Genomic DNA, 12,436 nt, shown 5'->3' with positions numbered 1-12,436 from the left:
TTTCTACAAAGGCGTTTATTTTTCCCAAAATACACCACCAGTTAACAAAGTTCCTCAGAGTCCCATATTTAAATTAGAAATCCCCACATCTTTCATTCCTGGTGAAGGGAGGGATGTCAACAGAAGGACATCAGATCATCAGAAGTTTACTCCACTGGAGGCTGGGGACCGGCCAGAGACAAGCCAGGAAGTGGCTGCCCAGCCCCAGAATAGCACCATGGTGGGAGAGGGGGCCGTCCCTGCCCCCAAGCTCCAGCCAGCGAGGAGAGGCCCCAGGCTTCCCCTGTGCTGCGGCTCTCAGCTTCCCGGGGTCTGTCAGGCCTTGGCCGCCTGCCCCCCTGCTCATGCCTGGAAAGACACTTTGGAAACCATCAGATTCTCCAGTCGTGGTGAGAGGCTTTGCCCCTCTCTCCAGGTTTCTGCCCCCACCCTCTGTTCTGGGTAAGGATTAGGGATGGGATGGGAGTGAGGTATCCAGGGAAATGCGGTACAGAAGAGGAGTACAGTAGCGAGCCAGGCAGGAGCCCCTCACAACCACTCTTTCCTCACGGGCTTCCCAGCTGAAGGGCAAGCTCCTTAGGGAGGGGCTTGTCTTCTCACGCGGGGTCCCCAGCACCTAACATAGCGCTGACACCCCACAGATGCTCAGTGAACATTACTTGAGTGGATAAACGAAAGGGAAGTCAGGAAAAGCAGAGGGACAGAAGCTGACCCCAAGGGGGCCCACACAGCCGCCCAGAGACCCAGTGTGACCAGCACGTGCTTCCCGTGGGGAGGGCGGGCAGAAGGTGGGGCTCACAGGGCACAGCCCAGGGCGCCACGGAAGAGACGGGGCCAGGGGAGGTCCTCACGTGTTCCAGCACGTGCACCTGCATGTCTGCATGCCTGGGGGAGGGGCCCTGTCTTCACTTAGCAGGACAGGGGAAAGGCCAACTTTAGGGACAGAGCAGAAGGAGAAGCCTCTAGACTCGAGGAAATGCTAAGGCTGCAGTGGCCCTGTCAGAGGAGACAGAATTACGGGCAGGTGGGAGAAAAGGCTGAGAAGTGATCATTGGTGACTGTGTATCACATCTTTGAAGAAAAAAGGCAGCCAGCTGGTCCATGTAGCATATCCATTGGAGAAACAAGGCGGCAGGACGATTTATGTATCGTGTCACTGGAGAAATAAGGCAGCAGGATGACTTAGGAATCATGTCCATCGGAGAAATAAGGCTGCGGGGGGGTCTATGTATCGTGTCCTTTGCAGAATGAGTAGACCCGCTAGAGTAGAAGCCATCCTTTAAGGGCAGAGAAGCCCCCAGCCCAGGGCTCACACTGAGGCCCCAGTGCAGCCAGAGGTGGGAGCCCCAGGGCAGGGCAGCAGCTCCCTGGTGCTCTGGTCAGGCTATTTCTGGTCCATCATCTGCATTTCATGATGGGAAGGAGAAAAAGCGGGGAGAGCATTAAATGCATGAAATGCATGAAATGCAGGAGTCCTACTGTCGGGAGCATGCCAGAACCCCAGGGATGTGGCCACATACTCAAGGGGAAGAGTATGTGTGACAGGGCCCAGCAGTCTGACTCGCAGCCCCCTGCATCGAGCTCTGCCCTCGAGGCTCAGACACACACACACATACACACACACACACACACACACACCACACACACACACACACCACACACACCACACACACCACACACACACACCCCACACACACACACACACCCCCCCCCCCACACACACAGCAGCTGGGCATCAGACAGACCACGAGGGTGCCTGGGGGAGACTGCCCAGTCCTGGCCAGCCTCTTTCTCAATCCCCAGGGGTTCACCCACCCTGCACACAACCCTGCCCTCTGTCTGGCACACTCTTCCCTTCCCAACTCTGCCCCCACACCCTCCCTGTCCTTTGATCCATCTCCTTCACCCCATAGATTCACACCCCTGGCCTCACTCCACTCCCTGACCTGCACGGAGAGTTTAGAAGACGGACCGGGGCATGTGTGACCCTGCCCCTCCCTCTCCCATCCTTTGGGCTCCATCTGTCCCTGGAAGAGTAGCTCTCCCTTCTGGGGACTGCCTCTGTGCTTGTCCAGCCTGGCCAGAGACCAGGGGGCCAGGCTGCCACACTGGGGAGCAGGGTCAGGCGGCCCCCTGCTCCACACAGCCAGGCTGACGTTTTGATCTCCATCTGCTCGATCCTTCTATGCCTCATTTGGTTCAGGACAACGGGGTGGATAATTTATCTCCATCCCTCCAGACCCCAACACAGGCCTCCACTCCCGCCATGGAACGTTCTACAGCATTTTGAAGGGCTTGCTTTACAGAGCACTTCTGCATTTGGCACCTTGGCATCTCGTAAGGGAGGTGTGACAGGAACCCCCCTGGAAGGTTATGGGCAGAGACTTAAAGCGAGGCCTCCCCTAGGGGGCTCTGTCTTCTGCACGATGCTGCCTTTCTGAAGACCCCTCACCCAGCTTTTATCATGAATTCTGCACAGGTTTCTGAGGGCCCCACTGCCCCCCACCTCTGGGAGTTTCCTGAGCACAGGGCCTATGTCCTTTCTTCCCAAAGAAAAGCTCAATGCAGGGATGAGCCTCCAGGGACTTGGTGAAAGTTTATTTCCTAACAGGGGCCACAAGGCAACCTGAAAATTATTTAAGGCTCCATAACCTCTGGCCAAAAATTAAGGTCCCAAGACCTTTGATTTTCTAACTGGAAGCCACTCCTATTTAATGACAAGTCTGCATAAAGGAATAGTTTGTTCAAAATACACATGCACACAGACACACACACACACACACAGATACACATATATTTATACACAAACACACATACGTAGATGTGGCTCTTGGTTACTTTTAATAAGGAAGAATCTCAAACTAAACTAACCTCCCACCAACCACTTGCTAATGTAACTGCTGATGTTCCAGTAATCTAAATAATAATGATTGCTAACACTTACTAACCACTGACTGTGGACCAGGAATGTGGCTGTCTAGCTGAAAACCACATTTCCTAGCCTCACTTGAGTTAGGAGTCATGTGACTAGGTTCTGACAAATGGATATAAACGGGAGTGACGGGAGCTATTTCTAGTCAAGCCCTAGATGAAAATGACCCCTCCCTCTCCTCTTTCCCCCTTACTTCTGGAGGGGCTGTGGGAGCTGGAGCAGCTATTCCGGACCTGGGACTGGAAGCTTTGAGTGGAAGAAGACAGAAACCAGGTAAGTGGAAGTTGGTTCCAGGGCACCAGTGGCCTTAAGACAACCTCGACTCCTGTCCTGGTTAAGCCTCTATCATATTTGCGTCCTGTGAGAGCAGCGGGGACCTTGGTTTCTCTGCCATTTCAACAGGGGGGAATCGAGGCTGCTCTTCTGGGGAGGGAGCCTCAGGGCAGCAGTGAAGGGTGATAATCACCCCCACCAACAACAGCCCTCCCCAGCCTCCTACACACAGGCGCACAAACACACAGATACACAATCTCAAACACCACGTGTCTTTACCTTCTTTGCTTTCAGAGTGTTTCAGAGGCCGCAGGGCTGCAAAAAAAGGAAGCAGTACACAGTGAGGCGGGCACCGTGAAAAGTGGTGGGGTAGGGTGTTGGGCAGAGGCATAGGAGCCAAGGAAGAAATAAAGGCTAGAAGAACTGGGAGAAGGCAGGAGGGAGAGTCGAGAGGGTGAGGGCAACATCACAGCACCAGAAAAGGGGCCCTCGGCTGCTATCCCCAGACCCAGCTCCACTCTGGCTTGTCACTCCTCCCCCGGGCCTCAGTTTTCTGCATCTCTATAATGGGAACAACTCCCCGGCCCTCCTACGAGCTGGAGATGTGAAAGTACGCTGAGCCGGCTCTACAAATAGGGTGAAGTGAGGCACTGAAGGAGGCTGCAAGTGTCCCCTGGTGGGCCTGGGATCGTGCAGAACTGGGACCCAGTGCTCTCTAAGCCTCCCTCTTCTCCCCACTCCCTCCCTTCTGCCAATTATACCTGCCTCCGAGCATGAAAAATGAGGCCTGATCCCAGGGCTGTCTCCACACTGGCCACACCCGGGGACACCAAAGGCAGAGAATTAATTGACATAATTTACAGCAGTCCCCAGGGGTCCATTTCCTGCCCTTCCTTCTGCGGGTGTTGGGGGGAAGCTGTGTCAACTGGCACCATCCCAAATGGCTCAGTGGGAACCTGCCTCCCCCAGCTAAGAAGCCCAGGGAAGAGAAGGCAGTGAGGCCTCCAGCCCCCGCTGGGCTCCAGGCTCGTGCCATGCCCTTTGCAAAGTCACTCGAGATAGCTTCAAAATGGCCCTCTGGGGCCATCAGGGCAGGACGACATTTTACAGATGAGAAACTGAAGCCCAGAGGAACAAAGCACTTTGACCAAAGTCACACAGCCTCTAAGCAGAGTGGGACTGTGTCAGGCGGATAATACCGTCCTAATAACAGGCCTGCAAAGTATGGAGCCCTTACAGGCACCATGTATGACACTAGGCCCTTTAGATACATGATCTCATTGAATTTAACCCACAGAACCTATGAAGGGAGCAGTTAGGAGGAGACTGAGACCCAGAGAGGCAAAGTGACTTGCTCAAGGCCACTCAGCTTATATGAGCTGGAGCTGGAACTAAAACCCAGGCTGCCCTGTCTCCTGAGCCCTCACTCCACCCCTAGAAGCCACCAGCCTCCACAGTGCAGGTCCCTCAGGGTTGAGTAGCCTGGTAGGCGGGTAAAGGCAGAGGCAGGAGACACGAAGCAGCACCGGGAGACCTGCCTGAGGTCTAACACTGAGCAAAGACAGACGCACCTAGGTTGGGAGGCCTCAGTGCCCGGGACACACTTCATTCAAACCTTCAAGTGAACGTGGCCCCTCCAGACGCTGGAGTCCTCTCCCCTGTTCAGTGCCAGCTCTTAGCTCAGACTTACCCGTCTTAGATCCTTCTCCATCCCCATCCTGGTCCTCAGCGCCTGGAAGAGTGAACCAAAACTTCCTCAGCCCCACTTTCATCATTGAACTTCTGCTCCCGGGAGCGCGAGAGCAGGTAAATGGGGCTGAGCAGGCCTGGTCTATGGTCCAAATGCGGGACACAGGGTCAGAGACCGGCACAGAGCAGAGTGCTGTGGCAGGACGAAAGGGACCCCAGCCTGGAGCCCGCCGCTCACCTGGCCAAGGACCATCTACTTGCCCCTCCACCATCCACCAGCCCCATCACCCACCGTCCACTCGCCCACCAACCCAGTCAACCACCACCTCCAACGTGCATACCCACCCGTCTATGGTTCCTCATCCTTCCGCAGCCTGCCCAGCCACCTGCCACACAGGCAGCCACCCACCTGTTCCAACTGACCAGTCTCCTCTCCGTTCACATACGCTCTCCTTCCTGACACCCAGTCATCTCCCACCCCTCACCATCTACCTTCATGTTCAGCCACATACCACCCACCAGGGTCAACTCACCCACTCACCAATGTCCACTCACTCACCCACCACTCACTAGAGTCAACTTACCTATCAAGGTCAAACCACCTACCTATCAATGTCAACTTACCACCTACCAATCACCAAAGTCAACTCCTACTGACCCCCCAGCCCAAGCAAACAGCAGCTGCTTCAGACCCTGCCCCACTTGGAGGCAGACACACCCTCTCACGGTGACACGCAAACCCACGAAGCATTCACGCTTGTGCTACTCGAGTTCCATGTGCTTTCACTCACAGACACTCCCATGTGACATAGGCTCTCACAGTCACGCTTGTTTGCACAGACACATCCATCCCCTTGTCACACATCCACCACTCACTCCCAGTCACACTCATATCCACACTCATCCTGCCATGTCTGCACACTCACGGGCAGGCTCACACTTGCTTACAACACATGTTCGGCCTCAAGATCACACACACACACAGTCTAGCTGCATTTGCACACCCACACTCATTCTGTCACTGGAAAGTGACACTCATGTTGATGTCACAGACACACTAACATACCCAGAGACGCACACACGCACACCCCCCTCTCTCACTCACCTGCATTCTCTTCCTCACAGCTCTGTTTGATCTTTCTCCAGCACACGAAGGCCAGGGCTACCAACAGTGCGACGAGACAGACAGAGAGCCCCACGGTCACCCACAGGGCCTCAGGGGGGAATGTCATGGGCTGCCCTGGGAGGGGAGATGGGGAGAATGGAGAGAGACTGTCATGCCTGGCCCCCAGTGGCCCTGAGGACAGCCCCTCTGCCTCCAAGGTGTGAACAGGGGCTCCTACCCTCACTGGGCCCCGACACCATGAAGAGAGCTTACTTAAGTTCCCGGGCCCCTTCCCTGCCCAACCATACACCCTCTAAACCCTGACAGCCGTGGCTGCCGTGGACATGCCTCAACCTGGGAGGGCTGAAGAGTCTGTGGTTGATGATGCTCAAGAACCTTCCATGGCTCCCTACTGACATGAGAATAGTGCTTCAGTCTTCTTCTTTGTAATTCCACTGCTCCAGCCAAACTGGTATCCTAACCATTCTCTGCAGAGGTTCCTTCCAGCCCCCTCACCATTGCTGTCAGTTTCCTCTACCTAAAAACTGCTCCCTAACTCCCCATCTAGCTTACGATTCCTCCTCGGGAGGCCCTCCCTGATTACCCCAGTCCCACCTGGTGATACCCCCCCCCCATCTTATAGATCAGGAGTTGGCAAACTACAGCCCGTGGGCCAAATCTGGCCTGTGGCCTGTTTTTGTACAACCCTTGAGTTAATGATAGTTTTACATTTGTAAAGGGTTACCAACAAAAGGAGAGGCAGCAGCAGCAGTAGCAACAAAGACGGTATGTGGCCCACAAAACCTAAAATATACATTATCCAGCCCTTGACAGAAGATGTTTGCAGATTCCCGTGTAAAGATGAGGGCGGACACTGAGGGTGCCAGACTGAAGGCTCTGGGTTTGCCCAAGAGGAAGAGACTTGCCAGGGGAACGTTTCTGTGAAACGCTGAGGGCAGAGGGAAGGAGTTGAGCCACCCTCGCCCGGGTCAGGGCCAGCAGCTGTTCTGAGCACACCATCCTCCAGCCCAGTCCCAGGACCCACGCGGGGTCCTGAGCAGAGGCCCTGGAGACGACAAATCTAACAAAAGCCAGGGGGAAGGCAGCTCCTGCAGAAGGTGCTGTCAGAGCAGACAGCAGCACCATGAACCCTTGGGCAGTGGAGACCGTGACACAGATGCAGGGATTTGCAGCCAATGTCACTTTCAACGGGCGTGGCTGGCAACGCTGCCGCTCTGGACATTGGCAGCAAAGGGACCCATCACCCTGGTGAGCAGGAGCAGGGGAGGAGGACAGGAGCTGATACGAGGGGCCTGGAGGGTCAGTCCCTGAAGCTCATGGAAGGGACCTCTGGGAATCCCAGGGTGAGGCCCCTGCAGGAAAGCAGAGCCACGGAAATACCCAGGAGGAGGGGCTCTTGCTATGGCCACCCTCAGGCTGGTGTTGGTGTCTGGAGCGCAGGTCAGACTTGCCCTCAGCCCACCAGTCAAGGACAGAGCGGGGCTCAGACCTGCATCTCCAGGCTCCACGTCCAGTGTTTGCTCCATAAAGCCCCCTCCACCTACAGCACCCCCGCGAGCGGGAGAGACCAGGCTGGAGGACTGAAAGTCTCAATCCCAGAGTGTTTAACAAGGCTCAAAGCTGCCTGAAGCAAAATACAGGCCAAGGGCTCCAAAGTAGGCCAGACCTGCTCTCACACAAACAGGAGGCTGGGTGGTGGGGAGGAGAGAAAATTAGGCTGAGAGGCTAAAAGTTGGATTCTGGTTCCGGTTCATCTGCTCACGGCAGGCTGCTGGAGCCAAGGGCCACAGACCCCCATGTTTGAGTTTAGAGGGGCCACAGACCCTCAAAACTTAAATGCAAGTGACTGCATATATTATCATGCATCCAATTTTCAGAGAGGTGTCTAATCACCGAAAGAGTCAGAGCCCCTGTGCTAGCCTGTGGCCTTGGGAAAGTCCTCTCTTCTCTCTGGGTTCCCGTTTCCTCATCTGTGAAATGAAAGCACTTTAAATGTCAGCTACTGAAATTTTCAATAAAGATTTTCCTCTGAGGTGGGGTAAATGTCCCCAGTGAGCAGGAAAGGAGGATGGCAGCTGACATGAGAGGCCAGTCCACGAAGCACACTGAAGAAACCCCTGGGGATCCCAGGGTGGGGCTCCTGCAACAAAGCATGGAGCAGAGCCACAGAAGTACCCAAGAGGGGTTTCCCTGGTGGCGCAGTGGTTGAGAGTCTGCCTGCCTATGCAGGGGACGTGGGTTCGTGTCCCGGTCCGGGAAGATCCCACATGCCGCGGAGCGGCTGGGCCCGTGAGCACAACGGGAGAGGCCACAACAGTGAGAGACCCGTGTACCGCAAAAAACAAAAAACAAAAACAAAAACAAAAACAAAAAAGAAGTACCCAGGAGGAGGGGCTCCTGCTATGTCCACCTCTAGGCTGTTGTTGGTGTCTGGAGCACAGGTCAGCCTTGCCCTCATCCCACCGGTCAAGGACAGAGTAGGGCTCAGACCTGCATCTTCAGGTGCATGAGTATAACCACATTTATATTCACAAGCCCTTTCTACACAGTGTGGCGAATATCCAATTCAGCTCAGTGTGCAAATTCTCAAAGAGTTCACCAATCCTTCAAGGTCCCCTCAACTCCCACCTGTCCCTAGAGACTTCTCCTGAAACTCCAGCCCATTCTGACCACTCCCCCCTTCTCTGAAATCTTCACATTCTCTGTCAATCCTGCTCTATCTAATATTTCTGATTCTCTCCTGTGGATACATCAGACCATATACTGTTCTCTAAAAGGTCAAAGAGACCCCTCGGGACATCCAACAGCCCAGGGCAGTGACTCCTCCATGGAAAGTACAGACCTGAGGGTCTCCAGAAAGAGGGTGGGATCAATCTTGGGGAGGGGGTGGGCAGAGGGAACACAGCCTTGCCAGAAGGAAAACCCTAAAAGAGAAGGAGGAATGAGCCTGAATTTCTAGAAGGCAAGTGTGATGGGCACTGCCTCTGAGCTTGCAGAAGTGAAGGCCACGTAATGTCCATGTAAGTGGGGGCAACAGGAAGATAGGAATAAGTCTGTGAGTCCAGAGGCTTATGCAGGAACTGGCCACCAGGGGAATTAGGACTTGCATGGGCTGTGGGTCGGGTGGAAGTCATGGAAGAGAAAACAGGAGAACCAGATGGACAGAACGTGCTGTCCTGACCCCAGAGAATGCAGGGAGACCCCTGGGAAGGCTTAGTTGGCCCATGAGGAGGGACAGAGGAGCCAGAATGAGGTCCAAACAAGGATTAAGACTGCCTCTCCTGGCCTGAGTGTGGGCCTGAGCCCGCTTCACCTGAGTGCCACTCAGGTGGGCACTAAAGGAAGGGAAGTGTGTCTGGGCTAGGACCCCAAAACCAGAGACGGCGGCAACTGCCACAGGGGCGGCGTTGATCTAGTGTTTGACCACATGGGGGCAGCAGAGAGAGCCGGCTGTTCCAAAGGCTGCCTGGGTCCCGCCCAACTCCATCAGGAGAGCTGACATTGATGGGGTGAGGGGTATGGCCACCTGGAGAGGCCCAGCTGTCTCTCAGGGCCTCGCAGTCAGATGGTGCCCAGCATCAGATGGTGATGTAGCAACACCTTCCCAGCACTTGGAGAGGTTCCCGTAGGAAAGCACTCCAGAGCCATGCCTCGTGGCTGCTGCAGAACTCCCGCCCACACCTCCAGATCCAGGCAGGTGCTCAGTTCCCTGCACAAGAAGCACAAGGACCACCTAAGACACTCTCAGAAGGGCAAACACTACAAATGATTCCTATCAGCTCGATAAAGCAAGTCCCTTAAGGACTTCTTGGAGTAGAGTCTGAAACACCTGAAATGCGTGAAAATGTTTTAAGTCTTCTGACCACCCAAGCCTACCTAAATTCCAGCTCAGGGTCCAGATAAAAGGCAACGGCCCCCTCTATCCTTCCCCAGCTGTTCGTCTGCCCCTACCTGTGATGGTGACAGAGCCATGAGCGTCCTGCTGCAGCACGGGGTTGCGCACCAGGCAGCTGTAGGTGCCATTAGCGCCCAACACCACCCTCAGGACACTGTGCACGTCGAACAAGCCCTGCTCGTTAGCCATCTGCGACGTGGTTACGTTGCCGGTCAAGGGCGCACCCTGCCCATCCTGCCAGAGCACTTCGGCCTCGGGGTAGCCCCGGTAGCTGGAGCACGTGATGGTCACCGTGTCCCCGGGCCGCAGGTCCTTGTTGGGATCCAGGGTCATGCTGGGCTTTGAGTAGGGGGCTGGAAGAGAGCAGAGGGTAGAGGGCAGAGGTCAACGTAAGGCAAGGGCAGCGGGACACAGTGGAGGGGAAAGGTGCCTGGGGCTGTGAGGACACGGGTCAGTCCTGGGTCAGTGAATAAAGGGGCTGCGGGAAGTATGAGGAGTGTGCCAAAGGGAGGGGACCCCCTCCCCTTCGCGGCTCTCACCTGCCACCTGCAGGCTGACCGCGGCGCTGCCGAAGTCCCGGATGCTCACGAAGCAGGTGAAGCTGCCCTCATCAGCCACGCGCACGCGTTGCAGCCTCAGGGACGCGTTGCCCTGAGCCAGCAGGTCTGGGAAGAGCGCAGTGCGATTGGCATAGGCGCTGCCCTGGTCGCGGCCCTCGGCGAAGCTGTGCACCAGCTGTTTGGTGTCTGTCAGCTGCCAGATGAGGTTGAGCTGTGCCAGGCTGAAGCCGGGCTCGGGCAAGAAGGAGCAGCGCAGGGTGGCGTCAGTGCCCACGAGGGCTACCACGGGGTCTTCGGGAACCTGGACTTCCACAGCACCTGAGGGCGAGGTTGGAGCGGCAGGCAGTGAGGAGGGGCGCCGACACTCTGGGCTACCACCCCCCAGCATCCTGCTCCTCCATCAACCCCCAGGTCCCTTTCCATCTTCCCATTTTCTCCCCAGACCTAAAAACAGATTAAGTCTCAGCACTTCAAGACGTGGAGTCTCCCTAATCTTCTGACAAGAATCACAGCAGTTTGGCCTTGGCCTGAAAAGGTCCATCCCCGGGGGGAGGGGGGGAGGGGGGGACCCGGCCTAGAGCAGCCTCCAGCCCTAGCAAAACTCCCCTTTCCACCAGGATCCATTTCCCTCTCCTATCCTTCCACTCTCTTCTGAGATCTGAATGCTTCTCCATTCTCTCCAGAGGTTTCCAGAGCCCTGGAATCAGGGGACCCAGAGAGCTGAGAGGACCTGTAATCATCACCCTCACCCACTCCCACCACGGTTAGATTGCCGCCTATGCACCCTGTTTATCTTTTCCGTTGTTATTATTAGGCATCTCACTGTTCCGAGAGACTGAAGGTATGGAGCTAGATTCACATACCGTGACCCCTGCACACAGGACCACCCCCACCCCCAGGGGGACATTTAAGAAAACAAAACAAAAACCTGTGGGGTTTCTATGCGGTGTAATGGTGACAGAGCCATGAGCGTCCTGCTGCAGCACGGGGTTGCGCACCAGGCAGCTGTAGGTGCCATTAGTGCCCAACACCACCCTCAGGACACTGCGCACGTCGAACAAGTCCTGCTCCTTAGCCGTCTGCGACGTGGTTACGTTGCCGGTCAAGGGCGCACCCTGCCCATCCTGCCAGAACACTTCGGCCTTGGGGTAGCCCCGGTAGCTGGAGCACGTGATGGTCACCGTGTCCCCGGGCCTCAGGTCCTTGTTGGGATCCAGGGTCAGGCTGGGCTTTGAGTAGGGGGCTGGAGGGGAGCAGAGGGTAGAGGGCAGAGGTCAACGTAAGGCAAGGGCAGCGGGCCACAGTGGAGGGGAAAGGTGCCTGGGGCTGTGAGGTCACGGGTCAGCCCTGGGTCAGTGGGTAAAGGGGTTGCGAGAAGTATGAGGGGTGTGCCAAAGGGAGGGCACACACACCCCCTTCGCGGCTCTCACCTGCCACCTGCAGGCTGACCGCAGCGCTGCCGCTGCCAAAGTCCCGGATGTTCAGAAAGCAGGTGAAGCTGCCCTCATCAGCCACGCGCACGCGCTGCAGCCTCAGGGACGCGTTGCCCTGAGCCAGCAGGTCTGGGAAGAGCGCAGTGCGATTGGCATAGGCGCTGCCCTGGTCGCGGCCCTCGGCGAAGCTGTGCACCAGCTGTTTGGTGTCTGTCAGCTGCCAGATGAGGTTGAGCTGTGCCACGCTGAAGCCGGGCTCAGGCAAGAAGGAGCAGCGCAGGGTGGCGTCAGTGCCCACGAGGGCCACCACGGGGTCTTCAGGGATCCGGACTTCCACTGCGGCGCCTGGGGATGCGGTTGGTGGGGTGGGACGGTGAGGAGGGGCCGGGACACTCCGGGCCTCCCTAGTCCCCCTCCCCTTCCGGGTTAACTTCAGGCCCTGTCCACTCCCTTTTTTTTTTTTTAAGGCCTAAGAGTTTATTACCTTTGGTTCTAATTCAATCAGCAGGAATATAGTAAGCACCCACT

At 56.2% G+C, this 12,436-nt stretch overlaps 1 protein-coding gene across 2 annotated transcripts in view; it reads right to left on the bottom strand.

Annotated features, from left to right (window-relative positions):
* CD276 (CD276 molecule) overlaps positions 1–12,436 on the bottom strand; it is a 30,347-nt gene continuing 17,911 nt past the window's right edge. For both annotated transcript variants that reach the window (XM_060153595.1, XM_060153588.1), the window contains exons 3-10: positions 11,906–12,253; positions 11,404–11,718; positions 10,455–10,793; positions 9,972–10,268; positions 6,000–6,134; positions 4,896–4,937; positions 3,485–3,520; positions 1–1,402 (exon numbers count right to left, since the gene is read on the bottom strand). In XM_060153595.1, coding sequence (XP_060009578.1) covers positions 1,380–1,402; positions 3,485–3,520; positions 4,896–4,937; positions 6,000–6,134; positions 9,972–10,268; positions 10,455–10,793; positions 11,404–11,718; positions 11,906–12,253 — 1,535 coding nt within the window. In that variant the 3' untranslated portion in view covers positions 1–1,379. The remainder of the gene's footprint in view (positions 1,403–3,484; positions 3,521–4,895; positions 4,938–5,999; positions 6,135–9,971; positions 10,269–10,454; positions 10,794–11,403; positions 11,719–11,905; positions 12,254–12,436) is intronic.

The sequence above is a fragment of the Lagenorhynchus albirostris genome, chromosome 1 (assembly GCF_949774975.1).
Source record: "Lagenorhynchus albirostris chromosome 1, mLagAlb1.1, whole genome shotgun sequence".
Lineage (NCBI taxonomy): Eukaryota > Metazoa > Chordata > Mammalia > Artiodactyla > Delphinidae > Lagenorhynchus > Lagenorhynchus albirostris.
This window is presented reverse-complemented; position numbering and strand designations above follow the sequence as displayed.